Raw genomic sequence first — 14,928 nt, forward strand, 5'->3', positions numbered from 1 at the left:
ATTAAGGTTTGGAACTAATCTCTGTTTTCTTCAATGTTTCATTATCTCTTCATAACAAATCTAAAGATTTTGTCTCTATACTCTTCATTTTTACTCTTCCAGATGGACAACTTCTACACAGTGACGGTTCTGATTTGTTTACTCTTTGTTTAATATATATGTATATATATATACACACATATATACTTGTTTTGGCATGATGAAAGACAGATTGTTTATGTCTTAATTTTTTTAATGGTTATAGGTATATATATATACTTGTTTTGCACATTATCTTATGGATTCAAGAAAATTGAGCAGCTAATATATTCAATTAATGTAGGAATTTATTGCAAAAGCAATCACTCTTCGGGGTGAAGGTGAAATTATGAACATGATGGAAGTAGCCGACCCTGCTGCAGTCAGTGCATGCCGCTCGATTATTTATTAGAAAGCAGCTTGCTTCTGAATTGAAGCAAGAGTTTTTACATCTGGTATGAATCCCCCCACCCGCAACCATATCAAGGGTTGTGCTCTGACTTGATTGCTTATATTGGCTGAATTGCTGTAGTGAAATGTTTTCCTGCCTAAGTGGAAATGGGTCAAATTGGTCAAAAGTTTCCCCAGGTTTATTTTAAATGCATAAAAGTCTGCCAAATCAATTCAGAAATCTGAAAATATTTTAGTAATTGTTATCCTTTAACAACACTAATTGTTTCTAAAAATGAAAAGGTTAACTCAAAAAATCAGCCGTCTCGACCTGAGCCAAAACTCCAAAAGTATCCATTTTGGCCTGAAATTTGGTTTACCCGACACCGAAACACACCTTAGTACCCTGCTCTATTGCCAGTTTCTCAGTGAACCTTGAAATAATATTGGAGTACATTATCTTCGCCTCAATTATCCCCGTAATTTACACAGCTCATTCACAGCCCGTTATTCACAGCCCGTTATTCACAGGGCTTTTATTTGTTTCCTTTTTATCTCTTGTTTTCGTTCTATATATTTTGGGTTGTAATTCCTTTTTATTCAATGAAATATACAAAAACCCTTCCAGAGCTATACGACTTCAATAAATAATGACTTGTTTAACAGGTGAAAGAGAATAGGAGCTCGGAGAAGTATGAGTTCAATCAGACAAATATGGTAAGACGTGCTTTAAAGAACACTGCCCTTGGTAATTTACTAATTTGCTACCCGGTTGACTTATTTTTATTATAAATTTTTATTTGGATGAGTGTGCTAACTTTGTTGGTTTGACTTTTTTGAAAAAGCTTATCTTGCATCACTTGAAGATCAAGAAATCACCGAGATTGTGTTGCATGAATACAAAACTGCCACAAATATGACAGATCAGTTTTCAGCTCTGGCCGCCATTGCCCAGTAACCGGGTAAAGCCCGAGATGATGCTTTGGAAGATATCTACAACCAATGGCAGAATGACTACTTGGTAGCGTCTCTATCTTGTAATCTTTTTGTTTTCTTTCTTTTTTCTGTTATCGCATATATCAGATTTGTTAAATGTACAAGCTTAATTATGGGTTTATACCAAGGTTATAAGTATTACAATAAAAAGGAACTGTACTGGATGGGTCCCTATGGTTCGGCCCGTAACGGTCTTCATCCAAAAGTTAAAAATTTATCACAATTAAGAAACATTATCTCAATAATAATATAGGTTTCTGTTTGATATGATTGGGGAAGTTTCATGCACAAAAATTGCATATTGGATAATTTTTGATCTTTCGACTCATCTTTAAGCGAGTTTTTCTTCTGCTTTCTAGGAGGTTAACAAGTGGTTTGCGCTTCAATTATCATCGGATATTCCCGGGAATGTGGAGAATGTTTAGAAACTTTTGAGCCATCAAGCATTTGATCTTCAAGATCCCAACAAGGTTACCCCTTTTTTTCATCAAGCCATTTTACACGTTTTTGTAGGCGTGACCAAGCAGGGTGCTAGGTAACGAGATAATTGTTTTAATTTCAAGTGGCTAAATTTCAATACAGGCTCAAACTGCATTAAGTTATGAATTACGCCCCAAATAAACAGAAGTGCCACGTTACGTGTTAAATATTGTTGGATTATGAATTAAGTTACTAATACTTAAACAAAACTTTGATACCTTTTCTTTTTTGGATTTGTTTCACAAAAGAAAAGAATAACTTGTTTTAGTGTCTTTCGTGAAGAATGTGACGACGATGGACTGGAACTTTCGCATTCGAGAGACGCTTTGATGAGTAATATTTGTTTGCCGGAATATTCATTTTCCGGCGAGGTTATATTTGCCGGAGTTTATAGAAAAGAGTAGTTGGTTTGTGTGTGTGAGATTGTAATATTTGGGAGTGAGTGAAAAATATGGAGTCAGTTGAGAGGTTTTTATACAAAAACAAATGATGGATTAGAGACGTGTGATGACGTGGACTGGATTATCCAATAATTTGAAGGGAAAATTACTTGAATATACAAAATTAAGACCCTATTTTATAAATTAGACTCGTTTTTTAAATCTGACCAATTTAGACATTATACCCGTGACTTCTTTGTATACATCACACGGACTAATTCACCCAATTAAAACTCACCACGTGTCTTTTCTTCTCTCCAGTCTCCACCCAATACTCCATCTTCTCTCCTCTTCAACCGACCTCAAAAGTGAAAATCCCTCTTCCTCAAAATCCTAAATTAAACAAATCAAGAGTATAACACCGTTAATCCAACCATTTTTCCTTCAATCAATTAAACAAGATTTTTGGATGTGTTTTGCTTTAGGGAGGATTGTTCGTTTTCACAATGTCGAATTTCTGGTCCTACACTTTCTGTGTTCCCTTCTTTTGTTTCACTTCTTTTCGAAATTGTTTGGTTATTTCCATTCGATAAAGCTGCGAGTGTGGTAATATTTTCGTTTCTGTACTATTCGATGGGTAACAGGTATAAGGGGTTCTTTATATAACTAAGGTACATTTGAATATTAAAGGGTTTGTGAGGGTATTTAGGCTGATAAGAGCATTTGTGCTTGTCACACCTGCCACGTAGAGATGGCAAAAAATAGGTGGATTAGTGATGGGTTTTGGTCAACAATTAGATGAATGGTAAGATCACGATCAACATTAAGATAAATGGCCAGACCATGATCAACAATAAGATGAACGGTGAGAGTAATTTATGATTTGTTTTATCGTAATGCGTATGCCGATTAGTTTTGATTCTTTGATTATCTTTGGCTTAATTTGTTTGTTTAAAATTGCCCGTTCTAGTTGAAGTTTATAATGCACACCAACGGTTTGATGTAATGTTTGAATGAAAATATGTGAGGTTTGGCTGGCTTAATTAGTTTAGTACTTATGTATTGGCTAGAGTAACGTGATGAATTTATATGAGAGTAGCGGTAAGTGATTTCTAATGCCTCTTGCTGTTATGTAAACTTTGTTAGATGAGCTCAAGAACAATAAAATAAGTCTTGTAAACTCACTAATGATACTGTTTATGATTTCATTTAACAGATACAAATACTATGATATGTTTTTGGCACTGTCACATTGTGTACTAAAGGAAAGGAGATCATTACAATGTCTTAATGCATTGTGTATCGACGCTTTTTAGTTGTTGATTCGTTTCTGCGCCATCTTACTGCGGGCAAACTGTTCGAGTTGAAAAAAGGAGCTAGAAAACAAAAGCAATTGAAGATGCTTCCCCCAAGTTACAAACATATTTCGACAGACTAATTCAGGTGGATGGTGGTGGATTGTTTATTTTTTGGGTCTGGTGATTGTTTTCCTTTTAAAACTAATATTCGAGTTGATTAACTCAGGTATTTGATGGACATGGTGTTGATGCTGCTTCATTTACAAAAAGAAACATTCTTGAGTTTATCGTTTGAGGACTCTAATTTCCCGAATGGGGTAGAGAAAGCCGTTAAAAATGCTTTTGTCAAAGCTGCTCATGCAAGTGGATGGTGATCTAGAATGGCATATGGAGTACGAGTATTATATTTGTTTGCTGCAAGTGGGATGATTTAGAAATTTTGTGGTGATCTAGAATGGCATATGGAGTACTATATCTGTTCATTATATGGCCTTTAAAATGGTTTTTTAGTTTTTAAACGAGTGACTTTTAATTTGTGTAAATAATTGTCAATTCTCAAATGAATATATTTGTTTTGTAACCTGGGAAGTTATAACTTTTATATGATATTCTTAATGTTTTATCATTTATGTTCTAATTTTTCATTATGCTTGAGAATTCTTTGCTGGTCTCTTTCTTGCAAGCATCCATACAATAGTAAGACAATTAAATTGACTAGGGATATCTATACAATTGACAAGACGAGTCACATAATAAATTTGACGATAGAGACCAAGGAAAACACTTTTAGAGCAGGCTTTCTTCCGTTCTTCTACAGTTATTGATTCTACAAGTTAACTGCTTGATTCTCACTGTATTGATGATTGGTTCCCCAATTGCAATCTTGATCGTTTGGTTCCAATAAATAGCCTTGAGTTCCTCTCTTGCCATAGATGATAGCTAAAAGCGGTTGTCAAGACAAACTTTAGTAATTAGTACTATAAATTAGGGATGTGCACGGTCTGGTTTAAACCGGCTAAACCGTTTAAACCAGAGTAATTAGACGGATTGATCGGATTTGAAACCAAAAACTTAGACCGTCGGTTTGTCTTTTTCATAAACCGCTCTTATGGTTTGGTTCATGGTTTAGACTTTTTTTAAACCGGTTTAACTAAACCGGACCATTTATTTATATTAATGATATGTTTATATATATATATATATATAATCAATACTATAAATTACTAAGTAATATACTATTAGCTTGACAAAAGTTTGTAAATATTCAAATTTTGTTATATTCAAATTTTGTTATCTTATATTTTTCAAGGATACGATCCTTAAAATACTTTTTAGCAATCAATTACCAAGCTAAGTAATATGATTTATATATCCCTAATATGATGAATCACCGTCGAGTATATATAGCTGAAATATTAATTCTACTTTTTCTTTAAAGTTTTTTTATTTTTTTTCAATACTTTATATTTCATTTCAAGTATGTGTGAAACTTTTGCAATTTGATATTACTAGAAGCTTTAATATTTTGTCTATCAAAAGTATAAGTATGATAACCGTTTAACCGAACCAAACCAAACTGGTTAATTGGTTTTGGTTGGTTAGGTTTGGTATAACAATTTGGACGGGTTGGTTCGAAAAATTGTTAAACCGTTTACATTGGTTTGGTTGAGATTCTTGACAAAAACCGATCAAATCGAACCATGCACAACCCTACTATAAATACAGAGTTTTATTAGGCAATGCAAAGATATCAGAAGTATTTTGCATTCCAGTTTGGATTGAGTGTAACTTTTAGTACTTAAACGTAGAGCTATAATCAACTAAATCTTTCCATGAAGTGGGCATCAAATGATTTGCAGACCATGTGTTTGCAATAGTACAAAAACATAAGAACAACTACACAAACTGCTAATTTACATCAATTTTAACATAGACATAGGAAGAAGGCCCAGAATGACATTTGTAAATCAATGTTGTCTAAAATGATATTAGAAAACACAAATATAACTTGCATCTCAAAGTAGAATGGCATGAAGTTGCAAAAATTACAACTACAGAAGTGCAGTAGACAATCTACCCACAATCTACAAAGCAGAACATTACATTTTTACAAATCTTATTAAGAAATGAAATTCTAATGAAAAATTCGGACTTTCGGAGTAGTTATAAATCCTAAGTAATAGTACGAAGATACTCCTATTTATTTGACAGCTTCCTAGTGAAAAATGTCTTAAACAAATCACAAATCAACACCTATATATCTTGGTACTATTACTTGAGATTCACAAATTCGACTGAAGCAACTGATCCATTCTCTTCTCAAGATACGGGATCAATTTTGATGGAAATGTTGTTCTTGTTTGATTGATTGAAGGTAAAATGGTTTGATTTGTAATTTAATCTAGGGTTTATTAAAGAGAAAAAAAGATGGGGTTTTGAGGGGAGAGAGAAGAGATAGGAAGAACAGATATCGTAGGCACGTGGTGAAATCTGATTTATTGCATTCATCCGTGTTATATATCTCCCTTCTCAAGGGCTGTTTGGTTCCCTGAATTCCTAGGAATTCATTGGAATTGGAATTTGAATTCCATAGTTTCATGTGTTTTGGTTAGTAAAAACTATGGAATTGGAATTTATAACTTTCCTTCAAATTCTCCAAAACACAGAATTGACAATTCCTCCACTTATCTCATGGAAAGTTTGAATTCCAATGGAATTCATTTTTTTAGACAAAAAACCCTTTTGTACAAAATTACAAACCAACCTCTATCTTTCTGTTGAACATCATCGACGCATTTAACACCAAACATTGTTCTTCTGATGTTGATAAATTTATTGACAAAAACATGAAAAGTTGTTTCCGCCACTAAGCACCGTAACACCGCCGCTGCTCCACCGCCAATGAACAATTTTTTTTTTTCCTTCATCGATCGACTGAACACCAACCCTCTGCAGCTGTTGCCACCAGCCATGACCACCGTGGCTGCTTCTTACAACTTACGGCTATCAACCATCACCGCCGGCTGCTGATTATGAGTGGAATTAAGTTTTGCTATGTGTATGAGATAAACAAGAATTTTATGCGATTGATATTGCTTGTTGGTCGTATCATTTGCAAATTTATATGATGGATTGGTAGAATAATAAACTTTGAAGATAGGAATATGGGATGAAGACGGTAGGTTTATTGATAAATGGATTGGGGGTTGGTTGTTTCTTATATCTATCCATCAATCTATTATTATAATTAATTAATTAATTAATTAATTAATTCTATATTAAAGCAATGGGAAATGAATAGTAAACTTTAGGTTTCTTAAATTTAAGCACAAAACTTTTAAAATTTTATTTTGATCTGTAACGCCCCACAATTTAAGATCCTTTTTATCTATTAATTTACTAATTTAAATCATCATTTTAAAGACAATATTTAAAAATTCAAGGTATATACCATCTTAGAAAGGTTATGTTAAATATATACGTACAAAATGAGTCAATATCTAATTGTTGTGGGCGTACATGAATACCAAAATCACAAGATATAAGGGATTACTAACCCATAATGACAAATACATTTTAAGATGCTATCACCTCCAAACCACCATTACACATCAATTCTCTTAGTGTCTCGGTCTTCAGGGTTGCCTATAAAAATAGAAACAACTAAACAATAAGCGCCACGGCTTAGTGAGTACACCCATATACATATACGCATATCATGGCCAACACATCAATAGCCTTAAGAACATAATGCCAACCCGGTCTTAGATAATGTTCCTAAGCAAATCAATCAATTGCATATGGATCCATACCAGTGCCACTAAGTACATCGAGTCGTCACCCGGTACCGTGGTCTCTACCCATCATCAACAACATAAGTTAACATGAATTAATGCCCACCGGTCTCACATAATTCATGTTAACCCCCGTGATACAAATTAGGGTTGTGCATGGTTCGATTTGGCCGATTTTTGTCAAGAATCTCAACCAAACCAATGTAAACACTTGAAACCTGATTTGCTCATTTATGATATCATTCAGCCGTGGGCTCCTATGGCGGCTGCTGCCCTTGGGATTCCTTCTGTGGTTTTCATCACCACTAGTGCTGCTGCCTCAATGTATCATCAATACTTGAACACCACTAATAAAGGCATTGTGTTTCCATTCTCTTCGACGATTTTCTATCGTACTTACGAGGATGGACACAAGTCTAAGAGGCCAGCTGTCCGCCCTAAGGAAAAAGATCGTGTCATGGAATGTGTTGGTAAGTCTTCAAGTATTGTTCTTGTTAAAACTTTTGAGGAAATCGAAGGTAAGTATGCTGATTACCTTTCTTTCCTTACTAATAAAAAGATTGTGCCTGTGGGTCCACTTGTTGCAGACCCTACTGATGTAGACATGAAACAAAACGCGGTGATCCAATGGCTTGATTCTAAAGCCACTGGATCAACCGTTTTTGTTTCTTTTGGGAGTGAGTATTTTCTTTCTAGTGTTGATATGAAAGAAATAGCATGTGGGTTGGAAATGAGCAATGTGAATTTCATATGGGTTCTTAGGTTTCCAAAAGGGGAGGATAGCAAAACAAAGGCTTCAGAAGCTTTGCCATTGGGTTTTGCTGAAAGGGTAAAAAATAGGGGCTTAATTGTTGATGGATGGGCACCACAAGCAAAAATATTAGGACACAAAAACTTGGGTGGATTTGTGAGTCATTGTGGTTGGAGTTCAGTCTTGGAAGCTATGAAATTTGGTGTTCCAATAATAGCCATGCCAATGTAGCTTGACCAACCAATCAATGCTCGGTTGGCGGTTGAGGTTGGTGTTGGGGTAGAGGTGGTTAGGGAAGACAATGGGCATCTCAACCGGGAGACAGTGGCTGCGGTGGTGCAATAGGTGGTTGTGAGTAAGTCAGGGGAGGCTGTGAGGGAAAAAGCTAAGAAACTTGGTGCTGATTTGAAGCTGAAAGGTGACAAGGAGATGGATGTAGCCGCGAATGAGCTATTGCAGTTATGCAAAAGTGGCAATGGCAATAACCTTCGTGTTGGTAGCGGAAGTGGCTTGAGGAAGACTAAGAGTGATGCATTCCCAATTGGGGCGCATTGTGCTTTGAAGGGCGAAGTTTAGTATGGTGAAAATCTCCCCTCTTGTTTTTGTGTTTACAAGTGTGTTTAGCTAGATACCGAAGAGTGGTATAGAAAATAGTCTAATAGAGTTTCTTACCAAGTGTATTAACTTAGAATCTCTTTAGATTTACCCCTTCAGAGTATTACTAGTTCGTAACCCTGGTTTGTTTCTGAGAATAGGTTTTTTTTTAACTGTTTTTTTCTCAATGAAACAAACCCAACTTTTGGTTTATATATTTATCTATGTTTTAGGTGCTGGTGAGGGGAGATGTCAAAGAGGAGTGGCTACCCTCTTTGTGTAGCCTACATATATTACTAAATAAAAGACTTTAAAATATATATAGCTGAGTGCATATATCTCTTTTTCTTCTATGATGTAATTTTATTAAATTCGTAATTACATATATTGTTTAATTTCTACTAATAAGCTTCTATTGCAAACCCAATTGAAAGAGACCAGCCATAGTCTGGTCCATTAATTTAGCACTACTTGTTTTGTTGTTGTTGAAGCAGATAATGTTCCTGTTATGGCAAATGCACCAACAGACGGCGAGGATGAAAACGTCCTGAGTAACTAGTGCCGTCGGCCCAGTGAGACAAGCGAAACTGAGTAACTGACCCAGAATCAAATGGGACCCAGTGAGACAGGTGAAACTGAGTAACTAGCTGAGGAGTGAGTGCCTGAGTGCATATATCTTATGTCATCTTTTATAACATCAGATGGGCTAACAAAATGGAAGCAATTACATATATTGTCTAGAGATTCAATTAAACAGCACATCTAAAGTTACAAAATCTTAATACTTCTATTGCAAACCAAATTGAAAGAGACCAGCCATAATCTGGTCCATTAACTTAGAACTATTTGTTTATATGATCGTGCAGACGTGCAGTAGTACATCAATGTTATGCTTATGTCTTCTTTTATATACTCTTTAAAGGTAAACGTAATAATATATGTATATACTTTTCCGTGGCTTATGCTTATGCTATATTGTGTATCTTGGTTAACTACATCAATTCTATGATGTTACTAGAGAAATGCCTAATGGGAGCAGACAACAATAACTATGTGCTTGATGCTACTGAAGCAAGCAAGCGGTTACCTTTAATTTATGCACTTATAATTACTAACTTCCTGAACATCACCTGCTTAGAGACCCTGCAACAATTCTTTGGAGTGATTTCACAGCTGCCTATGTTGTTGAATCTTCTGCGATTTTTACAACACTTGATACAGCTTCTGCACATAACAAGTTCCCTGTTGTAGATTAGTACCGAGTACTGACCATGGTTTGTGTCCAAAATCTAGCATGTCATCTTTGTATGTACACCAAATCTAGAAAGTCGAGTTGTTTTTGATAAGTGACAATACAATTCAAAAAGATATATTGTCAATGAAGCTTCAGATATGCAGAATATTTGAATATTGGCTTGTAAATATCAATTAATAAGTATTTATGCAGTAAAAAAGTTCTTTATAGTATTTTAGTAATGAAAGACTATATATATTGTTCTAGTGCTCTTCGGGAGTGCTCTCAAGCACCACTTCTGTTTGAGGATTACAGTAGCAGGGAAAATAACTTAAACCAGAGGTAAAGACAGTCCAGGGACCATGTTTATAACTCTAATGCAACTTAAGAACTTACACTATGACTCTTAATTTCCGAGTCTGTGTATTTAGACACTGACTATGATGGATTTGATGTAGAACTATTACTCTACTTTGTCAAAAATTTAACAAAACTAGAACAAATTCTACTTCTTTTCTTCTCTGGATGCCTTTAATCATCTTCCCACATGCCTATCCAAAATGTTGATTCACATGACCCTCCAGGTGAATTTTGGTTATTATAAACTTCCTACTGTCTACTTACCAATAATCTTTGCAAGTGCAAGATCCATCCTTAAAATGGTGAAACCGGCTTCTATCCCTTACCACAATTTCTCGCTTAAAAACCTTTGAAATGAGTTTTATCACAAGGTGACAATCAGCACATACCCTCAAGTTCTTCATAACTGTCATAGGAGCTCCATTCGGTGTGTTGATAAGCATAAATGCAATTGCTATTTTCTCACTATGATACGATAAAGCAGTCTCCTTCTCCTCTTCTTCTATGTCCGCAAGCACATTTGAAACGTGAGGCATATAACCTTGTAGCCTCAACAACTTTGTGATCTCTCTCAATTTCAAATAGATATCTTCACTTTGTGGATGAGATGTGTCACCCATGGTGAATTGGTAGACCCGATTTCCTAACTCAACGAGGCTATGGCCAGGAGACTTTTGTATCCCTTCTTGTAACATTGTTTGTCTCACTTTTGACACATCAGTCCAACGTCTTTCAGAAGCATAGAGGTTTGATAACAAAACATAATCTCCACTGTGTTTAGGTTCTAATTGTATCAGCTGTGCTCGAGCTACCTCTGCTAAATCCGTACGCTTATGTATTGTGCATGCTCCAAGTAAGGTCCTCCAGATAACTGCATTCGGCTGCAACGGCATGTCAATAATGTAATCATAAGCTTGTTGTACACGACCCACTCTCCCCAACATATCAACCATACATCCATAATGTTCTATTCTAGGCTCAATCTTAAACTCCTCTTTCATTCTTTTGAAATACGCAAACCCTTCATCGACCATCCCACAATGACTACAAGCATATAACACCCCTACAAAAGTAATCTCACTCGGTGTCAACCCTCGCCTTTCCAACTCCTTGAAAAGATTAATCGCCTCAATACCATATCCATTCACAGCCAAACCAACAATAAGCGCAGTCCACGACACAACACTATTCTCCTTCATTTCATCAAAAACCTTTTTCGCATCCACAATGTTTCCAGTTTTCGCATAAAGATCCAAAAGCGCATTAACAGCATGCAAATTCTCAACAAATCCAACTTTAAACATGTAACCATGAACCCGCTTACCCAACGCCAACGCACCAAGCTCTGCACACGCCGTCAACAAACTAACCAAACTAAAACCATCCGGCTCCACCCCATCCTCAACCATTTCCCTAAAAACCCTCAACGTCTCATTCGGCCTCCCATTCAAAACAAACCCATTAATCACCGAATTCCAAGTCACCAAATTTCTCACAGACATTTCATCAAACACCTTATTCGCATTCTCAACCTGTCCACACACAGCATACATATGCACCAACCCATTTTTCACAAAAACCAACTCACCAAAACCATTCTTCACCACCACCTCATGAACCATCTCCCCTTCTCTAACATCAATCATCTTAGCAACAGCTTTTAACACAAACGGGTAAGTATGATTATCGGGCTGGACCCCAAGTACCCTCATTTTACGATATATATCGATTCCGGGTTTCGGGTTTTGGCTGTCTGCAAAGCCTCTGATGATTGTGTTCCAAGTAAATACATATGGGTTATGAATTTGGGTAAAGATTTTGTGGGCATATGATAATATTGGCGCAGATGATGATGGTAAAGAGAGTAGAGTGAATAAAAGGTGTTTGGCTAAATCTGGGTTGGTGACAGGGACTCCGTGTTTGATGGAAAAAGCGTGGATTTGTTTGAGTTTGGGAGTCGACGTGGCACATGAGTGTAGTAAAGCTATGCATTGTTTGATTATGGACCGGCCTTGTTGCTGCTGCTCTGAGTACATCATCGATCACTCTCACCCATACAGATTTTATTTGACCCGACACTTTTTATAAATGGGAAGTAATATATCAATAACATTTAGCCATCCACAACAATACATGCATTATAAAATCTGGATAAAAAGAATCTATACTTCTCTATAAAGATATTGGCTTTTGTATTTTTAGAAAAATAATTTTTTCAGTATTCTCATAATGCTCCTTATACCCCAGTCTTATATACCCCTTTCCCCATTCTCTCTAATAATTGCACGCTCTCCTTCTCCACCAACTCCCTCGATCTCCACCGCCGCCTCTCTTTTCTATTGTCCTCACCTTCTAGCCGTCACAATGCGCGGACACTATGTTATGAGCAATTAATGGATAACACATATCACCTTCTTATAATTTTAGGAGGATTTTTAAGCTAATATCTAGAAGGATTTATCATTTTCTTATAAAAAATGAACTCGTATATTAATTTAATATAAATAACATTATTCTATGAGCAATTTTCAGTATACACTTAACGAAACTAATTTATAAAATCTACCTTTTTTTGGAACAAAAAAGTTAGAAATAAACAATATTTACCACTTAATTTTTGAAAATAACCATACTACCTTTTTACATCCATAATACGCTGACACTATCATCATCACCAAACTTAGGTGTGAAATCATTCGCATTAACATTGTGAATCATTAAACTAAAAAATTGTGTCATCAATATATTATACAATAAATTTATTTATTATATTGATTTGTAAGGTTTCATACCTAACTTACACTCGGAATTCTGTATTGTGTAAGTAGGTTTTTTGCAAACTACTTGATGTTTTTTTTATTTGTGTGTTTTACATATATTCCTTTTTCTTTAATTTTAGCAGTAATTAGCTTTCACTAGATACCATATATAAAGGTATTGTAGCACTTCATGTATACTTTGTTCTTAGGTTGTGACTTACGGTTTCCAGCTTTTTAAGTTATGTTGTAGACTTGTAGCAACGAGTTGATTCTTTCGTGAAAAATTAATGAGTACAAAGTATGTAGTTTCATTTAGTTGGTAACCATTCTCCATACGTGTCTACTATTCTATGATTTAATCCGTGTTATCAACAAAAACAGTACTCAATCCCAAAATTTTAGTCTATTTTGTTCGTAATGTCATTTTATTAGTCAAATATATAGATGGAGACAATTACATAAAAGTTGGAACTGTAATTTGGTTTAACGTAACATATTGGCTGACCTTTTCAAAGAATTTAAACAAGATTACAAGGAAAAACAAATGTTGCCGATGATAAGTTCATAACATAAAAGAGAAAGAAAAAATTGTTATTAGTCAAAGATTTACTATATGTAAGGATATGACATAGTTTAGGTATGTAATTATTTAGGCTACATATATATTGTGATTATCTCACGCAAAGATTAGGATTCTAGGGGCTGCGCCCCTTTTAGTGGTCTCTACTGGAGCTGTTAAGCAAGTCGTTACAAGTTGTCAAATTACAACGGTCAATAATCTACTTGTGGGGTTCGAGGCAATGTTGTGAAAAGGAATAAATAAAATAAATTTAAAACAAGAGTAAATACGAGTACCGTGGAAATCTTATTTTTCAGTAACACATAAAATAGAACCATATGAAATTTTAAATAATAACTTGATGTTCATATGTGAATGATATAATGTAAATAAATTAGCTCACATATAAACCGATCAAGTTATACTTAAAATTGTTTATGTTCATATGTGAATCGGTCTCACATGAACCTTAATTACCTATATATTTGCAAGTCTAGTTTGTTGATCTAACAACATTGATGATTAAAGATACTCACTTGTGTTATGCATAGTTATATATGCAGTAAAAAAGTTGTTTATGGTATCTTAGTAATGAAAGACTTTATATATGTATCAATTGTTCTAGTGCTCTTCGGGTATGCTCTCAAGCACCACTTCTCTAAGAGGATCACAGGGACGAACTAGTGAAACACGGCTAGGAGGGATTTGCTTGAGCTCCATCGTGGTGTCTTGGAAACTAAGAATTCCTCCATTGTCACATTTTGAAGGTAGCATAATCGCTTCTTCTTTCGTCATCACCACTTTATCCCTCATTGAACTACTAATATTTTTCTTAAATTGCTTCCAGACTTGTGGTCCACGAGCTTCATATCCGAATATAGTGGTTTAGTGGCATCTTTAACAACACCAATTTTGGATTTCACATCTATATCTACATACTCTGAACCTTTAGTACTATTCTTCCTATACCGAAGTGTACGGGAATTCAAGCTCAAGAAGCCAAACATCTTGGTAGTTATGTTGTGAAGGAGAGATCAAGATAGAGTACGTGTTTGAAAATGGCTGTTAAAGTGTGAAGAATAAAAAGGCTATCCTTATCCTTGATCTACATCTTCTACATATATAAGTAGGCCAATTGGACTCTATTTACCTTGAGTGTGTTACGGGGCTAAATTTTGAGTAACAAATAAGTCTATAACTTTTGAAGGTCTACTAAACTATTTTTTTTTTACCGGGTCCAACTTAAAAGTCGACTAACCAATACATATTAGGAAGAAAAATCTCATAATAGTTCGTCCAAAAACACAAAAACATA

General features: G+C 35.2%; 1 protein-coding gene, 1 long non-coding RNA gene and 1 pseudogene across 2 annotated transcripts; 2 read left to right on the forward strand and 1 right to left on the reverse strand.

Moving 5' to 3' along the window:
• The first annotated feature begins 186 nt into the window (after nt 1-186).
• On the forward strand, nt 187-4,187 carry LOC122598954. Its single transcript, XR_006323799.1, has 6 exons — nt 187-473; nt 1,075-1,156; nt 1,254-1,429; nt 1,764-1,874; nt 3,481-3,707; nt 3,789-4,187. It is a non-coding gene; the product is annotated as an uncharacterized LOC122598954 (long non-coding RNA).
• A 3,146-nt stretch (nt 4,188-7,333) lies between these two features.
• LOC122601780 lies at nt 7,334-8,683 on the forward strand (annotated as a pseudogene).
• A 1,460-nt stretch (nt 8,684-10,143) lies between these two features.
• Nucleotides 10,144-12,320, reverse strand: LOC122598952 (pentatricopeptide repeat-containing protein At4g21065-like). Its single transcript, XM_043771415.1, has one exon. It carries the CDS (start codon nt 12,005-12,007, stop codon nt 10,556-10,558), a length of 1,452 nt encoding a protein of 483 aa, XP_043627350.1. The 5' UTR covers nt 12,008-12,320; the 3' UTR covers nt 10,144-10,555.
• Nucleotides 12,321-14,928: the final 2,608 nt, after the last annotated feature.

The sequence above is a fragment of the Erigeron canadensis genome, chromosome 5 (assembly GCF_010389155.1).
Source record: "Erigeron canadensis isolate Cc75 chromosome 5, C_canadensis_v1, whole genome shotgun sequence".
NCBI lineage: Eukaryota > Viridiplantae > Streptophyta > Magnoliopsida > Asterales > Asteraceae > Erigeron > Erigeron canadensis.

Excerpts from the sequence above, each read along its gene's own strand:
- LOC122598952 (XM_043771415.1), bottom strand. The coding sequence starts at position 12,007 with ATGAGGGTACTTGGGGTCCAGCCCGATAATCATACTTACCCGTTTGTG.